The sequence below is a fragment of the Lissotriton helveticus genome, chromosome 1_1, assembly GCF_964261635.1.
Source record: "Lissotriton helveticus chromosome 1_1, aLisHel1.1, whole genome shotgun sequence".
Lineage (NCBI taxonomy): Eukaryota > Metazoa > Chordata > Amphibia > Caudata > Salamandridae > Lissotriton > Lissotriton helveticus.
In genome coordinates, this window is record NC_136057.1 from 1,797,530,243 (window position 1) to 1,797,542,260 (window position 12,018).

At 45.9% G+C, this 12,018-nt stretch overlaps 1 protein-coding gene across 1 annotated transcript in view; it reads right to left on the reverse strand.

Annotated features, from left to right (window-relative positions):
• DDX47 (DEAD-box helicase 47) overlaps positions 1-12,018 on the reverse strand; it is a 229,183-nt gene that overhangs the window by 54,661 nt on the left and 162,504 nt on the right. The window contains exons 8-9 of the mRNA XM_078640767.1: positions 7,089-7,235; positions 5,601-5,738 (exon numbers count right to left, since the gene is read on the reverse strand). Of these exons, the coding sequence (XP_078496893.1) occupies positions 5,601-5,738; positions 7,089-7,235 (285 nt within the window). The remainder of the gene's footprint in view (positions 1-5,600; positions 5,739-7,088; positions 7,236-12,018) is intronic.

Consider the following 12,018-nt stretch of genomic DNA (forward strand, 5'->3'; position numbering starts at 1 on the left):
ACTACAAAATATGCATGAGATGCGTCAATTCAAATATCTGCCAACGCAATATGTATTTAACATTGTTACACATATGCATAACAAGATCAGTGCAATTTTGCACTATCAATGTTATAATGGTTTTTGCACTATCAATGTTATAATGGTTTCTAATTACTATTTTAGTATTAATGTACGTTTTTAAGCCATGCATAAATTATTCGTGAACATTATGAATGTTTTGTAAAAAGGCTACGTTTTAAAATAATATTTATTTTAAATTGTAGGAGATAACCAGGAGTCAAATTGGTAACTTCTATGTCTATGATGACGCTCGATGTTGGGAATCAGCACAATGAATGCACTGTCACTTTAAATAGCCTGTGAGCACTCCATAGCGTGTCATGTGATCAAGGGCCGTTGAGGCTCGAAACGCGTCATGGCGGAGGTGCGGGGTTTTCCACAATAAAATAATAGCACTTCTCATTTTGAATATATATATATATATATATATATATATATATATATATATATATATATATATATATATATATATATATATATATATATATATATATATATATATATATATATTACACTAAAACACTAGTGATACGAGTACCAGGCTTATGTTAAAAGTAACATGAGAATGAAAACAATAGAAATGTCAGCAATAACCATATGGTAAACGTTTTCTGTTGCTATCACGCCTATGTGGATAAGAACAAAAACAATTATTTGGATTATTATTATTATTATTACTATTTTACTAATATTACTACTATTGGTACTAACACAACAGTCTTTGAGTATATTTAAATTAATTCGCCTTGCGGCACAAGACATCAATGTTGGGGCCTCAATATAATCTGAAAATGTATTTAATAAAAAAAACACTATTTCCGGGCTCTGGATATGTATTTAAAATACACGTACATTGACATTTAAAAAAACAGGGACACAAAGGTGAGCTACATAGAAGGACAATAACACAAATACATTGTGAGTGGGGCACGTCGGCAATGATACGAGGACTTCAAGCATTATTACTCCAAGCATTACCAGTTAATATCACGAGTGAGCGCTCGTGTGAGTGTCATGTTCCGGACGGACATCAACTTCTCGGCGGCCGCGGACAGTATTTCAAGGATTATGACACAGCGTGGAGTTTTGTGAGGGTTTAATACAACATGCAGTTAATACCACGAGTGAGCGCTTGCGCGAGTCTTAATCCGGACAGATATCAACTTTTCGGCAGCTGCGGACAGTATGTGAAGGATTGTGACACAGCATGGAGTTTTATGAGGGTTTAACACAACATGCTGAGAACACACACCCCGGAGACAATGCTTAGTGTTGGTGTCTTGCTGCGCTGCATAACATACATCGACTCCAGCATGCAGCTCCGCGATGAACCAATAGAGAAACGTAAACAAAACTAGTGTACACAAACACTACCTTCCGGCTGCAGCTGCGGAATGGAATAAAAAAAGTGCATCCCCACGGATTAAAAGATAGTGTGTACCGCTGCAAGTAAAAACTCCAGTCCGGTTGGGCAGTAACCAGGAGGGACTAAAAAGCCTCACTTACAATGTGAAGCCAGTGTTTAGCATGGGGGATGATGCAAGCCTATAGAAAGAAAGGTCGGAGCCTACACTCCACTTCTCAAAGTACATCAATCACAAGAAGCCTTGCAGAGTGAGCAGCGTGCATGCGCTGCAACGCAGGTCTTCGAGACCTAAAAAAGGGAAGGGATTAAACCCACTGGCAGCCTCACTTTCACTCGAGTTACTCAGAACACAGTATGATATACTTACCTTCATATTCCCAATGAAATACCAATGTTTTATCAGCATGAATACTATCAGGCGAAAACAAAAACCCTTTACAAGAAACATTTGTCACCAAATGTTTACATTAGAAGCTCTCCAAAAATATGCAGATCATGTTTTTCTGACAGTTTTCAACTGAACACAAAGTGATGCTCTTTTGTTAGCTTAGAATTATTTAACCCAAAATGCTAACATGAACTTGAAGGATGTCCCCTGTACACTTCTCGAAGAGTTAACGTCCCATACCCGGGTAACAAAGAGGGCTGTTCATTCAATCCTGATGGTAGCCTACTACTAATATTGCCGAAGTTGGGGCCACTCAGTCTGATGCAATCTGGAATCTGTACTTGTGTGTACAAGTACCGATCCATTTTTGATTGTGGGCACCATTTTGGGAGCCTGGCACGGGTCCCCTTTTCTAGATATCCTTTTCCTTCAGGTATCACCTCTTCTACAGGATGTTGTCTGCAAGCATCCGTGGCTTCCGACTGAAGCTGTAGAACAAAAGGAGCCCTGCTTGGCCTATAGAAGCACCATATATATACAGTAATACCTTCATCTTATGTTTTCAGAACACTTCTTGGAAGGCTAATCTTCTGATATCCTCCTAATAACAGGCATTTGGCTCACTAATGCTCATACAAGCTGGTAAGATACCCAAGTGCCCTACACTTACTGGTCCAGGTGACTGCGCAGGCATTGACAGAATTAGCCTCTCACAATACTCATTCATACAATTTCTGATATGGAGCTGTGTCTTGGGTAGTAAGTCGCCACCATTTATTATTACCAGATGCCATGACCGAGACTTTGTTCTCGCCACTGAGTGTAACAATAACAACAAATTATTTACCTTTCTGGTTACACGCTATCCAACAGCAGATTCTTCACCTTTTGAATATTTCCTAAAGTGTCAGACAGGATCTGGAAATTTTTCCAGCAGTACCTCTGCATGCTGGTAGGTAGCGCTGAGCAGCTCTGCACGGAAACCGCTAGGCTTCAGAAATGATGCACAGAGACTATATAGGTGCCACTACCTGGTGCTGACATCAGTTACTTTCAATACTGTCCATGCCACCCAATCACAAAGCCCCAAAAGTCAACCGGTTGTGGCCAGTGTGCATATTCCTAGACCTGGGATATTAATAATGAAGAGAGACCAATTCGCAGAATGGGGAGGATGGGAGGGTATGTGAGAAATCACAAATTTGTTCCAAAAATTGGCTTATACAGTTTTCGACAAGCGCTGCCTCGCTGCCAAGGAGACATCAGCCACCTCTGGAGGAAGGTCAAAGGTGTTCAGCTGTCCACCCAATCTTCATGCATGAAGGCCCAGGTGCAGAACCCTGCTCTGTTGCTGTAACAGCAGGTCCTCCCAGAGGGGCAGCCTGATCGGAGGACAGGTTCTCAAACCCAGGAGTTATGGATTACATACTCTGTGTCCAATCTGGGGCCACTAGGATTACTTTGGTCCAGTCGGTCCTGATCTTCAGAACTCTGGGCAGAAGAAGTTTCAGCAGTATGAGTCTCTTAGCAAGAGACCCCATGAAAAGTCCAAAGCACACACCTGCTGACATTGCACATTCTCAGCAGTGGCAAATAGAGGGAGCCAAAGTCACAAAGAGACCTTGCACCACCTAAGGGTGTCACTGCCACTTGTGATCTGCTAGGCATCACAGGCTTAGTTTGTCTGCCTAATTTAAAGATCCTACCAGACGGTTCACCACCTGGAAAACCCCTTGATGGTTCAGCTATTTCTAGAGGATTGTGCCTTCTGACAGGTACAATTATTGAAATATCTGCACACGCTGCTCAATTGTTTCTCTTCATTGCCAAGAGCTAACAATTGACACATTGCTTTTATCTCTACCAAAGGGACCCCTGAATAAATTCGTTTTTTGGTACTCCTTAGGTATTTTTAACTCACAATTTCACCTATACCACACACCTGCACTCACCATCACAGCTATTTGATTAAAAGATCTCTGCCAAAGAGTCCTCTCCTGAGGCCTGTAGGGAATTGCAGTGCCAATACCCCGAGGAGCAAAAACCCGCCGATGAAGCATGACACACTCACGGGTGTGTGAGGGCATTACTTCCTAAATAGGAAGATCTCCTCACATGCACCACTTTTTCACCCAGAGATGCACTCTTACAGGATTCACTATCAGGATTTTTACTAAATATTTTGAATATTCTTACTTGTCATAGTACATCTTTCTGCTCAGTAGATATTTGCATCGGCAGGAGCACTTCCGTCACAACATTGATTTTGACCTCTAAGGTAAGGAGCTGCAGGTCAAGGACTTTGGCCACCCTACACATGACCATTGACCATCCTCAGTAGCCGGGTCGGGTGTGAGAGGAGTCTGGACTCCGGGGAAATATCAAGGCCGATTGAATCTTGAAGGACACTATACCATTTTTCTTCATGCTATGGTTGCCCTTCTCAACACCTGCATCATAATCGTTGTCTGAATATGTAGCAAATAAGGAATTCAACATATGTGTTCTTCCCTGTAAAGGTGGTAAGTCAAGTTAGGGAGGTAGCGCTTTGACAGAAATAAGTGTGACCTCAGTCGATGTTGTGGCCGCACCGACTAGGAGTCCGAGAGGACCACAGTCACCTCGTCCTCAGTTGGCATCAGCATCAAGGCTCCAGTGATCAGCATGGAGCAACACACTGGGCCCTTCTTATGAGAATGGGAGAGGTGGGAAGGGGCTACATCTTGCTTGGATTTTTTATTGTTTTTCTTCGACTTACCTGAAGACTGAGTGCAACAACAATCAACCTTGGAAACTACTCCTGCTATTTAAGGAATGGGAATGAGACAGACCCTTTGACTTGATCCACGCTTGTTAAGAAGTTTTAGGGTGCTTGGGTACAGAGTTTGACCTCAGTGTTGTATGGCCTTCGGGTTCATCAACGTACAGTCTTTGCAGGCCTTAGAGTTGTGGCTTGATCCCAGGCACCACAGGCAAACCGGATAGGTTCTGTCAGACGTTTGTGACAGTCCTAACTTGCTTAAAACCTGTAGTTTTGGGAGGTGACTTTCCGTAAAGAGTCTCAGAGACAAGAGGTAGTTCTGAATCCGCATCTGGTAGCGCAAAAAGAAAGGAACGGCCGTCAGCTCTAGGGAGTGGGTCCTATAAAGGCTCATTTCCAGAGAAGAACAGCGTTAGTGCAGAGCTGCACGGGGCCATCCAAGCGGTGCACAGAGGTACTGCTGAAAAGATTTCCAGATCCAGTCGGATTCATGGGGAAATATTCAAAATGTGAGGAATTGGAGATTAGAAGTCTTATATCAGAAACTCTTGTTTCTGCTGTGCTTCGGGTCAGGCCAGAGCGGTTTTTGCACTAAAGAAATCTCTACAGTCCTTACCTGCACCACCAGCCTTTCCCTGTACCTTCATTTGTGTTCGCACCAAAAAACATCTCATCTGTGCTTGTGTCACAGGATGAACACTATGATCAGCCACAGGGGCTGTAGTAGGGCAGCATGGAGTCCTCCCCACACGGTCATAACGGTGTGTAATGTCGCTGCTATAGGAATGAGCAAGAGTATCTACACAGTTATTAGAGCACCATCTGGGGTGTGTGAAAGCCAGTTTGGTTATGTGTTATAGTGCACCAGCGGCAGTATCTTTGTGGTGACATGTGTGAGAATGCTAGAGTGGGAATGTGCTTCTGAAGTATGTGTGACTGTTTGTTGGGGTTCTGAGATGATGATCGCTTCTTTGGCTGTGATAACTGTGTGACTCTGAACGTGTTTGTGCTGCCAAACTCACCTTGGAGTGCGTTGGAATGTCGAAGTTGATGACCACGTCCACGTGGGGAATATCCAGCCCGCGGCTCGCCACGTCTGTTGCCAAAAGGATGGATCTCGTCTTGGCTTTGAATTTATTGAGCGCTCCAAGGCGTTTATTCTGAGAAGAGAAAGCGGGTGATATGTTAGTGTGTGTAGACAAGACCGCAATATTAACTGTAGGGCAGCAAATATCATAGTGTGAGAATAGACTTGATAAATAGAGCAGTGAAAGGAGCTCCATAGGATTATATACTGGTGACCTGATCAATGGTATATGAATTCAGGAAGATATTTACACAGCAATCTATCCAGTAATCGAACTCTACAAAAGGTGGATCATAACGAAATGTGGTTACTTTGAAGGGGAGCCAGCACTCTGAATACCCACTGGAACATTTCAGTGGGTGCCCTGCCACCTCTGCTGAATTCTTGTGAGATCATGCCTTGAACCTCCATTAACAGGCCCTGTCTCTGCCAGTAATGCACCAACCATCTCCTTGGATTGGATGGGATGGGATGGGAATTCCCCGCATTACATCTCTCTTCATAGGTGCAAAAGCATGAGGAGCTCCTCTTCATATGTCATAATATGAAGTATATATTGGACCCCCAAAGAAAAGCTCCGATGAATATCTTGGAACCTTGGCTTACCGACCTGCCCCAGTACTACATATTTTCTGCTTATTGTTCAGGAACTTAAGTGGTTAGAGTGTAGCAACCTTTGGTATGAACCATGGAACAGACAAACAGTGGGACCTGACCACAAATAAAAATAAAAATCACTGCCTGCCTGTGTCTTCAGCACAAGTAGCATGTAGTATTAGAGCTCTTTAATATGACAGAGAAAGGCATTGGGAAGGCAGGGCCTATCTTGGACCGGTATCAAGCAGCTCAGAGTGTCCAAGGGCAAGACAGAAAAAGCAAAGACATGTTAAGTTCAAGGAATCTATTCCAACACTAGTAGATATGAGCATGTGCAATTACACAGATGGTGCAGCTGTTTTTATAACCCTTACCTCCTGAATAAGATGGTGGACGCTCACCAGTATGTCTGCACAGGTTTCTTATTCTCAACAAAACAGCGTGGAGGAGGAGACACAAAAGATGCCAACTACTGTGTCCCACCCACTAAATAATTATTTTTTGGGGTGACAAGTGTTCTGGTAAGGCAATGTTAGATTCTATGAGATAGCGCTCAAGTGTCCCTTGAATCTTGGCCCATGCTGCGGGGAGCAATTATTTACTCGGTTCTTCTGACCCCACCCATTGCACCGTCCCATCCATCCGTAAATTAGATAGGCGTAACTCCCACATTCTGTCTGCCTGGACCTACTTATTCCAAACTCCATGCAGTCCTTTAGAAGGATGATCCCATTTATGCGGAACAAGTTTCTATAAACAACTTTACATGCTACGCACATAGCCAGACATTAGCCCCTGAGACTCCTGATCTCAAACCCATTTGTACCTGTCCCATCTGCCCGTGCAGCGGGATGGCAGTGAATCCCAAGTTCCGCAGCACCAATGCAGTCCTCTGGGTGTTGTTGCAGGTGCTGCAGAAGATCATAAAGGAGTTTCCAGCCAGCTCGTTCAGGATGTATACCAAGTAACTGTCCTGGTGGGAGAAGCACAAAGAGACAAGAGGAGTCAGTCATCAGACCTACTGTTGAAGTTTATTTTTGGGTCAATAAGGATGGAAGAAACTAGTTACTTATCTGTAAAAGTAGTTTTGCAGCTTGAACTCTTCTAGATTCACATACTATGCATATATCCCATCACCTAGTGGCTGAAGTCGGAAAGTGCTACTTGTTTTGTATTTTTTTTTCTTCTAATGGGTGTGTGAGAAACCGGATCCTTCTGGCTTCGGCTACCACCCACCTTTGTGTAACAACCCCCTAACTCTCAGACTCTTTTCTCCTTATGCCTTGCGATTGTGTAAGCCAGGTGAATAGGTTTAATATTATGTGCAGGTATTTATCGTAGTGAGTGTGAAGGGTCACCTTTTCCCTAGAAAAAGGGGCAGTGCTTGTTGGGTGTACCACATATTGAAGTATATATATATTTTTGGCCCACAATCAAAAGAGTATTAATATCTGTATTCTTATGCTTGGTTTATGGATTCTTCTATTCTCATGAAAAAATACATCCTTATTTTGGGTAAAGTTGAATTTGGTTATTTTACGTCTGCTCTATGCGTGGATTTAGAGATCCCTGATTTTACTGTTACCAACCATTTGCGGGTTGTTTAGTTAACCAGACTGTTTGTAGTTTATGTGATGTAGCGGGCGAACCCTTAATGCTTTGTGTAGATGTGTATTATGGGTTACTGGGTGCTTGGTATGTATGTTCTTTTTTATTTGAAGCCTTCTTTAGTAGTAAGCATAAACTATGTGGATTCAGCAGACGCGTTATAGTCAGTCCTTTCCTTTCTAGGTTTATGGTTTTCCTGTAACATGGAAACCATGGTGTAGGATCTTTCTGAATGGGTACCCCCACTTTTTGCCTGATACTAAGCTGTGTTTTGTCTAGTCTGACTGGGATCCTACTAATCAGCCTGTGTAAGTTGGTGCATGCATCACTTACTAGAGATATAGGTTTACTATATCCAAGGGTCATTGCACTTAAAACCTATAAGTCACCCCTATTGCAGGCCTTTACAATCCAGAAGGCAGGGTGCCCCTGCATGAGCAGGACGCCCTAGCAGCTTACGGAGTCCATTCTCCCGGATTGTCAGTGAAGCAGCCATACTAATAAAGACGGGCATTAAGTGACTGCGTGATGACCAACGCGAAAACGGCTGCAACAAACCCTATCGTGTTTGGTGTCAAATATGTTAGAATCATAACCCCACATCGGTAACCGGTGTGGGTGGTATGATTCTACCAACCAAGAAGGCCCTTTGTGGGGCTCTCGGTGTTCCCAGTACCAGTCTTCTAGCTCCGGACGGCCCAAAATGGTTGCTGCCGACCTGAGACACATTTCTGCCCTCCTACTGCTGAGCCAAGCTCAAGCAGGAGAAGGCAGAACAATAGTCATCCTGTCACAGGGAGGTATGACCACCTCCCAGACAGGAATTAGTGTATTAGGACTGGGTGGGTGCGCTTGCCAGCGCCTGGAAGTCTGCAAGAGAGTCACCTTTGGTGTCCCTGTCCAGTTCAAACCAGTCCTTGGAGCTGTTAACTCCCTCTATGGCCAGAAACTGGACAAAGGACATGGGAGTAACCTCCCGCTGTCCAGGCCCTCCCCTGACAGGGTCCCCCTGAATCTTTCCAACCCTCTCCCATGGGTACTTAAGGGCTTACCTGGCTGTAGGACCTTTGATTTGTCATGGACAAGATTTAGAATTGAAACCACTGCACTTTTGCCGTCTGTGCAATCTGGACTTCGTTTGAGACCTACTTTGTCTCCCTTCCAGTCTGTGCCTGTACATCCTCCAGAAACCTTCCAAGGCCTGTGAAGCATCAAGGACAACCAAAGTAATCTCCCTTGAAGTGAAGGAGTCACTCACCTGCATTCGCAGGCACCGCAACGAAGATGACCGGTCTGCAGATCCCGAGCTCCTCTGCACTCCAAGAGCTCTGCAACTCAGCCCCCGAGGCCTGCTCTCCCCTCTGACCAAGTATGAGGCCAGCAGCTCGAGTGGGGGGTACAATAACCAAACCCCTGGGTACCGAGTCACCTTTGGAAGTTTTAAAAGTTTGTTGACTTCTCTGCAAGAAGATCTTCGGTCTCCAAGTAGCCTCAACCCAGAGCACCTCCTATGACCAGAATCATTGGCCACACCGCATTATGTGCATCGTAGCCTGCCTCTTTTGGTTAGCTGCTCGAGGTCCTCTCGCGACTCCGGTGCCGTTGGCCTGTGGGTGCATTTGAGGCTCACCTTTGATTTCCATAGGCTCCCAGATTGCCTCGGGCCTGCCCTGACCCCCCTGCTTGTGGTGAGTCTCCTGGACGTGGCTGGTCTGAACCATACACTTTGACTTTCTGCGTGGGTTGCTTTAGCCAAGGCTTGTTGGGGCTCCCGCCAGACCCAGACCCCATAGCTCTCGACTTCCTCGTGGGACAGCTCGTATGAGTCTCCTGGTCATCCTCATTGTCGCCTGTTCCCCACAGCTGCACAGTCAAGGTCATCACTGTCAACTATCCTAAAGCACCAGACATCGGTGGGCATTTGTCTACCGAGCCCCTGGTCACTCTCCTGTGAACCAGACTCTGTCCCCTCTGCTTTCAGGTACTCTTCGACAAGAATTCACGTTTGGATTCCCATGGACGCTTTCTCCTCTTCTAGCAGTGGCACTTTCCTGAAGTCCTCCATTGGATCCGACGGTGGTTTCCAACACCACTCCACACCTAAGTAAAGGCCCCGATGTCAGTTTTTGGGTCACCACCGCCCTGCCCGTTAACCAGGTATGGAAGGTCTTTAGTGCTTGGAAGATCGTCTTGAGTTGTAGGAGATGTATGTGCTTTACAGATTCTGTGGAGCCCATAGGCCTGTGAGTTTCTTGATTGCGGAGGTATGCTTCTAATTCAGTGGGATGCATTCCTCGATATGGTTATAACGGGGGGTGGGTATTTGAGATACATCAATCTGAACTATATGCATATGTGTTATACTGGTTTTTGGCCCAGCATAAGAGAATTGTGAAAAACGGTTTATGCTGTGTGGCAAAATGTGGATTAAAAATGACTAACACGGGAGGAGCTACGCTAGCAACCAAGATGGCCGCATAAGCTCCCGGCTCCGTCGACCTCCGTCGCTGGCGGATATATCCTGAACTTAATCCTGACCTCCCGCCGGACTCCCGTGTGTCTGAATCGTCTGAGTCCAGGGGCGCAATCCCGGAGTCTTTATCACCTTTTTTGACGAAGTTAAACCGTCTGTCATTTTCGGGCCTACTCCAGACTATAAGCCGGGGGCTCGAGTACTGACCCAGCCGGGTTTCAGTTGAACAATATGGGCCGCGGGTACCTGGCAGGGTCCATTCTCATCAGAGTGACACGAATTCTCGATCCTGGTGGTGGTCTCGAGTCCCTGCGTACACTGGCCAGACGGCGACGAGACGTGGATGCCGCGGTGAGTGGGGGTCCGGTTCCTGGGACCCTGCGGCAGCCCTCAGGGACCGCGGGGGGAGGGGGGGCCCCGCTCTCGGCAGCGGTGTACAGAGCGCCAAGCCTGAAAGTCGCCAGTCACCTTCGCCCACCCCACTCCAGTTGGTTTCCCCGGAGTAGCCGGCCTCCGGGGTTGATGATTTGCTTTGTCATCGATTAGCGGAGATGGATCGGACGACGTGTGGACCGACACTGGGGACTGTAATGGCCGCCATCGGGGCTCTTCACTGGCAAATGGAGGCTGCTCTCCACAACTTGACTGTACGCATCAAGACTTTTTGTCCGAGATCGGACCCTAGCCCAGAGTCAGACCCGCAACATATTGTGACCCCCGCGAAGCTTGATTTTATCCGAGAGGAGAGCCCCGAGCATCATTATAATCTGATGCCTATTGTATCTGCGCACCTACAGCAGCCCGCGACTGGAGCCCCAGACCAGCCAGCAAGTTCGGCAAAGTCCTCGCCCGCACAGGACTTATTTCTTTCTTCGTTTCCGGAGACCTCCATTGATATTCTTTGGATTGACTTTCGTGTTTCTGATGGACTTCGTGACTTGACTCTTCTGACCCTTTCATGCTATATTGATCTCCTCCCTTTTCTACAACGTCTTGACTCTTTTGCTGTTATGCTGGTCCTATCGAATAGTGTTTGTGTGATGGATCGTAGAGGCCAGGGCTGAACTTGACTGTTTTGATTCTGTACAGGGACTTCCTTTGATACTGCTGGGTGGTATCGGTGGAAGTGAGGGCCAGATGGGATTCTGCTTTTTTGGGTTTGGTGTACTGACTGTGTTCGACAATGGGATTTGCTGCCTCTGTGGTGTCTGGGGCTGGGCGGGATGGTCTTTTCTCTTTTGGTGATTTCCCCTATCAGTTTGTTTATAAGCCTGCTTTACCTCGCTTAGTACCATGGTAGGGAACATCTGCTCGCGGCGGGGGGGGGAGTGGAGTCCGGGAGCCCGCATCATATCGTAAAACATTCCTCCTCCATCTTTTCCCTTCCTTGGGGTGTAGTTTAGGGGGCGACAGGCACGCTGCTAGTGGGGTTAGGTCGTAGCCATCCGCAGGGGTGCAGGGTGGGGGGTTGGGGGGGGGGTTATTTTTCCTTTATTTTGTTCTATGACCTATCTTTTTCCCTTTTCCCTTCTTCACAAGAGATGTGGCATATTCTCCTGAGCTTGTTGTTATGCATATTCGGGTGTAGAGTGTCCATTTTTATATCCTGTATCCTTGGTGGGCAGATTCTGATAATGTTTGCTTATGATTATTTGTATTGTATTGTTTTGACCCA